Source organism: Mus pahari, chromosome 2, assembly GCF_900095145.1.
Source record: "Mus pahari chromosome 2, PAHARI_EIJ_v1.1, whole genome shotgun sequence".
Lineage (NCBI taxonomy): Eukaryota > Metazoa > Chordata > Mammalia > Rodentia > Muridae > Mus > Mus pahari.
Window position 1 is genome coordinate 147884958 of NC_034591.1, and position 10494 is coordinate 147895451.

Genomic DNA, 10494 nt, shown 5'->3' on the forward strand with positions numbered 1-10494 from the left:
CTTCTTTCTTTCCTTTATTTTCTTTCTTTCTTTCTTTCTTTCTTTCTTTCTTTCTTTCTTTCTTTCTTTCTTTTTCTTTTTGGTTTTTTGTTTGTTTTGTTTATTGTATATTTTCTTCATTTACATTTCAAATGTTATCCCCTATTTTGCACCTCCAGAAACCCCCTATCCCATCCCTCCTTCCTCTGTTCCTAGGAGGATGTTCCCACCCAACCACCTACCCAATCCTACCTCCTTACCCTTGAATTCCCCTACAATCGGGCATCCATTGAGCCTTCACAGGACCAAGGGCCTCTTCTCCTATGGATGCCAGACAATGCCATACTTTGCTACATATGCAGCTGGAGCCATGGGTCCCTCCATGTTTAATCCTTGGTTGATGGGCTTAGTCCCTGGGAGCATTGGGGGGTCTGGTTGATTGATATATTGTTTTTCCTATGGGATTCTTTTTCCTATGGGTTTTTTCCCCTTCGGTTCCTTCAATCCTTTCTCTAGTGATTAATTGAGGATGGACCCACCCATAGTATGTTGTGTAATCCATCTACTGGTACTTCTGGGTTCTATAAAGAAAGCAGGTTGAGCAAGTCAATTGAGAAAGCTAGTAAACAAGACCCCCCTACCTGACATGCTCTAGCTTCCTTAGGTTCCTGCCCTGTTTGTGTTCCTACTTTGACACTATGGACACCAGACTACAGGGTGGAGATGTACTGCTAATTTTCAGCTTGATGTGTCTGCTGCATCTCAAGGGTGTAGTGTCTTCAATTATGAGGATCTTACTGTCTGTTTTTCTGTTGGGTAAGCAGGAGTTTACCCAATTTATCCTAACTTCCTTCATGATGGACTACAATAGAAAGTGTAAGTCAAATAAACTTCTTACTCCCCAAGTTGCTTTTAGTCATGGTGTTTAATTACAGGAATAGTACCATTAGTTAGGATTCAGAGGGTCTAGGAATGAGTGTATAATGGTCTTCCTAAAACCCATAGGTGGTTATTATAGAAAATTCTACTGCCAGGTATGAGATATTCTCCTTATTAGTTGCTGGCCAGGTGGCCAGAGAGGACCTCAAAACAGTGGAAGCTTTTGCTATTGCTCCTGCTTACCCAAAGAAACAGAAAGTAAGATCCTCTTGAAGACACAACACACTTGAGATGCAGCAGATATGTCAAGCTGAAAATAAATCATGGCATTTCTACCCTGTGGGTTAGAGGCCATAGTGTCAAAAGATGCAAATTAGGCTGTTGCTGAACAAATGATACTAACGGTCTTAATCAGGTGTTGATTCTGAGCACAATAATGTAAGCAGGACAAGTTTGACTCCTCCATGTAAATAATTTATGTTGTCTTCAAAAAAGAGGTCCATAACATCAGTGTGTGGGGAACATCCATTCTAATTGGCAATAGCCTATGGTGTTTGGGAGTTTCCATAGGGCTCAACTAGATGCAACCCATTTTGGCACTTGTAATTTTACTTGGTTGAAAAAAATTTGGTTGAGGATTGTCTACCTGAGTGTTTGGAAGATCCATTTAGATCCTTCACATTCATATATATTTTAGGAAGCTTCCCCAATAGTGTGTTTTCATGTAGCCCTTCAAATGCCTTTTAGTGTTAGTTGTAACTTAAAATAGTTTCTCCATTATCTCTCTTGTTTTCACATTGTATTGTCTAATGCTACAATACAAAGATCTTTATCAATTTTGTCATACAACTTATAGCTTTATATCTACTAAGCATAATTTTTTGCATGTATCTAGCATGCACACATTTTATTGAGTTATTATAATCCCCTGCATAGAGTTTGTCCAGTTTCCAATCAGGAAATAGTTCCCACAAATTTTTCAACAAGATACACTGTAGAGAAGTATTGACCTATAGAGTGGATTCTCAAAAGAAGGCTATCTTTGCTGTGGTTCATTTTGGTAATATGTATTGTATTCAAGAGAGAGTTGTTATAAGACAAAAATGTACATTGATGCATGCATGCATGCATTTGTGTGTGTATGTGTGTGTACAGGTGTTTTTGTGTATGCTTGAATGTGATTGTGTGTAGGTTCGTTATTTACTCCTTAAAGAATTTTAAAACTTATCATACTTGGATATTATATTTGCAAATTATTTTGTTCCTCCTTCTCTCCCTTCAGCTCTCCTTATGGCCCTCTGTCAGAAATTCATGTCCCTATTTAACTGTTATTGTTAAATAGATATATGTATGTCTGCATACACATGAAGTAGCTAGTAAGGGACCAGGGTGTAAGGATGTAAAAGGGTGACTTCTGATTTATAAAATAATAAAAGGGGAAATTAGAATAGGTGTATTAAATGAGAACAAGAATGTGAAGACAGGTAAAGTTAGTAATATTGAGTTGAATAATTAACTTAACGTCTTTGAAAAGCCATATGAAAATAGAAAAAGAAATGGGAAGACAGGGTAAAATAGCAATAATGAGTACGATTTCTAACTTAAAGCTATTAAAAAATCTTAAAACCTACTATTGTTGAGACTCCTATATTTAGATATATGCATATATAAATGTAATTTAAGTAGAGTTACCAAATAATGGTCTAACTAGACATTATATGCATCGTATAAAATTAAAATTCTAGTGCAGGAAATATATATATATATATATATATATATATATATATATATATATATATGCCAAATACTTCCCATATATCTCCCAAATGATGCTGGTTATTGCCAATGCTCTGGGTTTCCCTGTAGAATTTGAAAGTAAGGCTGTATGGCAAAAGCCACCACATGCTAATGGCATTGAACATGAAGACATATAGCTAGTACTTGGTTGGAAGCTTCAAGTCCACAATTGTTGATAGTTCTAGAACAGTGTTTTTCTAAACTTCCTGATGCTTCAACCTTTTAATACAGTTCCTCATGTTGTCGTGATGTCCAACCATAAAACTATTTCATTGCTACTTCATAATTGTAATTGTGCTGTTATGAATCATAACATAAACATCTAATAATGCAATCCCCAAAGGGGTCACAGCCTACAGGTTAAAAACCTTTGTCTAGAAGTTAAATAACCATCAGTATTATTAGTACAGAACTCCATGAGATAGGATAATATCTTGGCTGCAAATATGCCTACCAGTTCAGTAGTTACATGAATTAAGCTACAGAATAACCAAATACTGTTTTATTGAATTTAATGGTCACTCCATGAGATGGAACCCATACCTGATATTGTAAATGAGGCTAAAACCCTGGAGCTAGATAGGTCATATGTACAGGAAAAAATATATAATTCTGTTAAATGAATTTAGCAATAAAAAACTACTAATAGCAATCAACTTTACTCATATGTAAGTGTATCACCTTCATCAGAGAAGGTTCTTACAGTAAATGACAATTTACCAGAGACCCATAACAGTGAGAAAAGAGTGAACAGCTTTGGATTTTGTACTCCTAATAGGATACCAGTATCATGCCCTTCTCCTCAAACCTGAAGTATCTATATAGAAGAGGAGCTGGATAGAACATAAGAGCTGGAGGTGGTGAACAACTCTACAAAAACAGCACTTTCCGAACATAATAGGGCTGATGCACATATACATTCACAGAGACTGTAGCAGTGTGCACAAGGCCAGTACAAGTACAAACAAGTTTAAATCTCTCAGTATGGAGAAAGGAAAATAAACTGAAAGTCCCTCAGCCACCCAAGAGTCTATTTGCAATTGATAGCTTTCAGAAAATAAAAATCAGTTTTCTTCATAGGAATAATGTTGTATATATCAATTATACCCTAGATAAAGCCATATGTTCAGAAATAGTTGGCCAATACATAATGGATCTAATATTTGTTTGTTTGGTTGGTTGGTTGTTTATTTGTTTGATTTGTTGGTTGGTATTATTTACAGGGTTTTGTTTTTTTTTTTAACTTTTTGGTTTTGTTTTGTATTTGTTTTGTTTAGTATAAATTTAGAAGGAGAATTGAGTATGATGTGGATAGTGAATAAAGACCTGGGGGTAATTCTGAGAATGGAAGAAATGTGATCAAAATACTTTGTAAAAAGTATATGTATACATATAACATATATATTTTATAGATGATAAATTATACCATATCTAGGACATTTAAACTGGTTTTAAAAGATTTTTCATTTCAGTTGACAGTTTCCTCTTTAGTGATAACTTATTATCACATTTTAGGAACTTTATTTTGCATCTGAGAGATTCAAGTCACACACAAAGGCCCAATAAGATACTTTATTTAATACAGCATATATATATATATATATATATATATATATATATATATATATATATACTTGTTTATGTGCTACTATAAACATGTCACTACTTTAATTCAACAGACTAGAGATATGAAATTGTCTTATAAATAACAATATACAGTTGCTAATTGTAACAGATTCTGTGAGAAAAAGTGAATGCAGTTGATTCACTATGAGATAATTTTGAAGCATTTATGTCATAGGTTAAGTTTGTATTTTACTTGCCAGTGGCAGACTAATTCATGTTCAGCCCTCTGGACTCTAAAATTATGTATTTTTCTGGGATACCAGTGATTAGAACAAGTACATGGTATTTCGTTCTATGAAGGCATTCCATTTTGAGACTAACATTAGGAGATACAATTGTAATGGTTAAAAAGATGAAGAAATTAATAATTATAAGTAATTAATGCAGATTTTATGAGACAGAAAAAGTAACCTTGACAATGAAAACCCATGTGACCCTTAAATAAAGCACGAGGCTGCAGTTCATGCGTTCAGAACAACTGCAAACTCTATGTCTCTCTCTATATATTAGTAGGTTCTAAAATTTTGCTGCATCAGAAGAACCTCAGTTTCTTCATATGAAAGTTGATTTTGCACTTCTGTTCACTATAAGATGTAGAAATACAGGAGTTCCTGAATCATAAATACCATCATGTGTCTATTGAGTCACTATTAAACATTTTTTTCTTTTATAATGGCTAGTTTCCATTAAAAGTTGACTAATTTACAAATGTAAATTATATAAAGTGCCACCATGGTACTATGAAAAATCTAAAAGTCATTTGATTTCAGAAAATCTGTTAGTAATATTTTATGAAAAATTAAGCAATTTATTTCAATTTGGAATTGTTAAATATATATAAAAGTTATCAATTTTTATACTGTCCCATAGGTATACATATTTACTTTTACTTTTTCTTATTATATATCATCACTTATAAATGTGTTATACATATGTATTTGGTGCTTGTTTGAATATGTCTCTTTGTTCAGAGATAGAGAGTGAATGTCTACTTCTATGAATGAAACCATATGTTCTTGATGTAGAGTCTCTCATTTAAAACTGGAGTTTGACATACTGAGCCATCTTCCTATACAATATAATTTATATTAATTATAATTATATAATTAATTATATTTTAATAAATACAATCATACGTATCTGATATGTCAGCTGATATGAGGCTCCAGACACATATACAGCAGAAGAATGCCTGGTCTGGCCTCAGTGAGAGAAGTTGCACTTAACCCTTGAGACTCTTGAGGCTCCACAGAGTAGGGAAGCCTGGTGGGGTTGGGGTGAGTGATGGAGACAGACAGGGATGAGGATAAGGTATTGAACAAGGAGCAGTTGGGGCAGACCAGGAGGAGGATAAAGTCTGGACTGTAAAAAAGGATTAAAGAATAAAAATAAACACACACACACAAACACACACACACACACACACACACACACAAACACACACACAATTGTTTTCAAAATCTCAAATAATTCTACTGAAATTGTATTACCTAAAATGTTCTTACATCTCCGTGTTTCATATTTCCATTCTTCTAAAAAGCTGTTTTCTGTTTTTACAGCACATATTTCATACAGAATGCTACACAGAATGCAAATATATGTGCAGTATGTACATGGAATGTGAAGAACAATTTTTTTATGAGGAAATCTTCATTGAAATTGTGCAAAAGTGTCCTCCCTAGTGTGCCAGGGACCCAGGGATTCACATCCTTGCATCTTGCACTTTAACAGTGACAGTACCAAAAGAGAGATCTCCCTCAATTTACTGTTTCCAAGAATCAAGATGCATGAATGGAGTGATGGTAATGCAAAAATACCAACAAGGCAAAAGAAAGCAAAATATGTCTTTTCTTCAAACTCAAAGCTCCAAAGATGTGCAAAGAGGGATAAAATGAAAATGACATACAGGAGGAGGAAGACAACTACATTTCTCAAAGCATTGATGTGGGCTGTGGTGCTGGCATTTTGGGAGCTTAGGGCAATGTGCTTCACCATCTTCAGATGTTTCCACAGGGAGAAGATAAGCAGAAAAAACATTATCATAGATACAGTGAAGGGTACAAATGTGAACATAGTATTTGTTAACACAAGAAGCCTGGAAACCTGGAAAAAAATCTTTAATTTGTAACTGTCAGACACATTTCCTTTGAATTCATCAGCCCAAATATTAATGTGCATGTTTGTTACTAAAATATCTATAAAAAAGAGGACCAGGGACACCAGCAATGCCACCAAAATCACCTTTTCAAATCTCCACCTCAGGTAATAAAAAATAAAGTTAGAAAAATTTGCTATCTTGAGAAAATAAAATATGCTGAGGATGGTGGCCAGCCATATACTAAAATGGTTAGAAATTATCCAGATAGCATTAGTCAGTCTTGTTGATTGCACAATTGTATCAATGTTTGGATCCATTAAAAATGTTCTTTTCATTAAGTACAGGGACCACAGCAGAGTGATTCTGGAGATGGCCAGTGCAGTGAGGAGCTGATCCAATGAAGAAAGCTTTCTTCTCTTGACCCAGTCCATTATGTTTGCCAGAGCAATGAATCCATTCCCAACATTTCCAATTATGAACTCCACATTAACTATTGTTGCAGTCGCCACTAGGATAGCAGCACCCATTGTCTGTAAGAGGATGTTCTGTTCCCAAAGTCACTGATGAAAAGGTGTTAATGCATTCATTTTAAATATTAGGTCTATATGATGTATAATGAAAACATATAACATACTCTCTTGTTATAACTTTCATATGCAATAATGGACAAACAAATAGGCTCAGTTGTCTTCCTGAAAACATTACATTTTCTAAGTCTGGTTGTGTTCCATCCAGATTCTTTGTTCCATAGCAGCCAGGAGTCTTTTGTAACTATATGATAATGGAAATGCTGAAGTTTCCTATGCTATCATGCAAATTCATTTGCATTTGTTTGCCGTAGCTGCATGGATTTGCCTTATTTTCATATTTTAATCTGATAACTTGAGTTCTGGGATAGCAATTTTCAAAGAACTATAAGCCATGAAAGGGAAAACTGCAAACCAACATAAGATTTTTCTTAAATAATAATATTTCAGCAGTTCAAGTTAGAGCTCTAGAGAGACATAGGTTCATGTCCAAATGATGGTCTATGTAACAGCTTGATGTATATCATTAGTCCTTGAACATTTATTAATGAGAATAACTTCATCAATTATACTAGAACACACACACACATACATACCTCACATTTATTTCTATTTAAATCATTTTCCATTTCAATATCACAGGTATTAACATTTATTCAACATTTATTATCATGTAACTCATTTTTAATATTAAAACAGACATGATGTATAAAACTTGTTCCAAGTGAAAAAAGTAGAACTAAATATAATGATTAAAAAAACCCTTTGTAAAATGCTCTTTTGCACATAAAAGTAGTAAACATATCTCTGATCTTCTTCTTTGTCTCTTCTTCACCTAATATTGCAAATTCTTCATGAACAGGAAGGATTGAGATTTTGCCTACCTGCCTTTACCTCTCAACAACATTGGTTCTCTAGTCAACTAAGAGCTAATGCCACAATCGCTGCTTGGAACAGAGAATAAGCAGCAAGATGCCACTGTTCTGCAGTGGCAGAAAGAAAACAAGGAAATAATGAAGCAATGCAGGAAAAACCCTCAATCAAAACAGAAAAGGACATCATCAACTACAGCTAGTGTCAGAAAATGATCTAGGTATTATCATGTGTAAAATTGACACATTGTGATCCTTAAAGAAACAGGGAATGAAGAAAATTGATACTAGCTGTCTGGAAAGTAAGGAAAGCCAACAAAATATATATTTTGGAAATTTCAGCAGCATAATTGTAGTGTCATCTGAGAGACTTGGTTATTCCTCTTTCTTGTAAGAAAGAGGGAATACAAAAGAGACAATGAAAAACATTAGTAATTAAGGATGTGTGCTGGTACAGAAATAACAAACAGACAAACTTGTGACTCCAGATAGCTTTAGGGACGATTGTTGTACCCAATCCTGCACCTTACACTGGATTGATGATATTTTTACATTATAATTGAGTAACAGCTCCTTGGATAATGCTGTCTTCCAGAAAATATGAGAATGGAATTAGCACTTTGTCCGCAAAGCAAAGTGGCAAATCAATTCTTCAGAGACTATCAAGTCTACTCATTTCCTTGTAAATTTTAATAAACACATTTTTAGTCCTGAGAGGAAAAGAGGAAGGGAAAACTGGTTAATGTATTCTATAAGAGAAGAGTTTATTTTCAATTTTAAGAGTTAGGGTAACTAAAAAGAACAGAATTATATGAATTCAGTGTCATTATTACATTTTTATATACCTCTAATATCATCTGATAATTCAAATTTGAATCTGGATTATTCTTTAATTTGTGCTACTATTAAGACATAATAAATGAACAGATAATATAATTATATGAAGAAAGAAGGAAAGAAGTTACTGAATATATTTTAATGTCATTCAAGTTTTATATCTGATAATTTTGAATTGGAGTAGATAAAATATTTTAGATATCTCTCTAATTCAATCATTGCATCTGTAATAGCAATCCCAAACTCACACATTTTAGTGCCTACATGGAGCAGTATAATACATTGTTACAAACATTTATTCAGTATAAACTCATAAGACCTAACTTAATGAGAGTATATAAAGGCAATGCTCCCTCAAATTTTTTCAGTTCTTAAACATACTTTTTATGGTAGTAGTTGATAAGAATTGGCCGTGTCCTTCTCTGCATTATTCTTGGTAGAATGGAAGTTTTGTGATATACCTTACTCTAAGTAACTTAATTTAACTCTAAGTAACTTAACTGATATACCTTACTCTAAGTAACTTAACAGTATTGTACTCTACTTTTGGGGCAAATATTGATGGAGAAGGGCTGAAACTTTTGTGTAAGCAAACAACCTTGTCTCTTTAGAGCATATATGATAATATGAAGAATAAATACATTAATTCAACGTTACCACTTTTGAATTTATCAAATGGAAGCAGAAGCATGTGTATGAATGGATATATTAGAATTATACCAGGGGATATGGGCCTGTCAGATTATTAAACATACCATATTAAAGACTGATGTAACTTCCACAGATTATATAAAAGGAAAAATAAAACCAAAGGCCTCAGTTTTTCATAGCACCAGGCAATACAGGAAGGACAAATGGTTTATAATAATGAAATGAATTCAGTAATGGGAACACTATATATGCCTCTGATGTGGCTCATAAGAGAGAAGAAGACAACACCCCTTCATGGTTAGGGTAGGACACTTCCTTTTCCAAAGAAACATACTGTAGGTCTGAGAAATGATTAAATAAAGCCTCCTCCTAATTATAAGACACAGAGAACCTATGACAGTTTTATGCTCATAAACCTGGGTACTATTACAAATCATGGGCACACTTGAATCACACAGGGCATGGATAACGTTCATGTTAGCCTATGCAAGCCCTACTTGATGGGGCTGTGGCAGGCTCAAGCATGGCAATAATGACATCATTTTTGCCTTACCTGTCTCACTCATTCCCTCTACATTAATAAACTGTTAGATATTAGATTACATGTCTAAAGTTAGCCACCGAGATCTACTCTCTTATTTGGCTACTTCCTCCTCTAGAGACTAACTATCAAGGTCCAAGTATCAAAATATGTAAGTCCGAAAAGTAATACACCCAACTAAAATTAAACATGTCATTAAGATCGTTTCCCCGTTTACCTTTATAAACCACCATTTTCCTATGGGCCGTGTTTGTCTACTCTATCCAAGGTACCACTTTGTCCCTCTGGGGCAAATACTCTTCTTCTTCTACCTCATTTCTTTTATTCTTCCTTCTTGTCTTCTAACTCATATCATTTTCTCTTCTTCCCTGCTCTTTGTCTAATTGGTGCAGATAAATCTACATTGTGCTGAAAATGTTCATCTTGTACTGTCTTGTACTGATACCAAACCAGTGAACATCCTCTTATCCAATGTACATCCTCTGTTTTCTTAGTCAATGCCTTGTGTGAACGAGAGTTTCCCTCAATTTGAACTAGATTTGAAGTATTACATAACCATCAGAGTTTACTTTTCTAAATGATAATCCAAGCCTGCATGTATGAAAGGTTTGGCTTCAAGTTTACAAGCTTCATTTGATCATGAAGGCTGTGGCCTAATTAATGGATCATTCCTTTGATACATTCATA

General features: G+C 34.2%; 1 protein-coding gene across 1 annotated transcript; it reads right to left on the bottom strand.

The window, feature by feature from the left end:
• Window positions 1–5931: 5931 nt before the first annotated feature.
• On the bottom strand, window positions 5932–6906 carry LOC110316936 (taste receptor type 2 member 125-like). The gene has a single exon (XM_021191273.1). It carries the CDS (start codon window positions 6904–6906, stop codon window positions 5932–5934), a length of 975 nt encoding a protein of 324 aa, XP_021046932.1.
• Between the last annotated feature and the right edge of the window lie 3588 nt (window positions 6907–10494).

What these genes read in the sequence shown, in the direction of transcription:
- LOC110316936 (XM_021191273.1), bottom strand. Translation starts at nt 6,906, where the DNA reads ATGGGTGCTGCTATCCTAGTGGCGACTGCAACAATAGTTAATGTGGAG.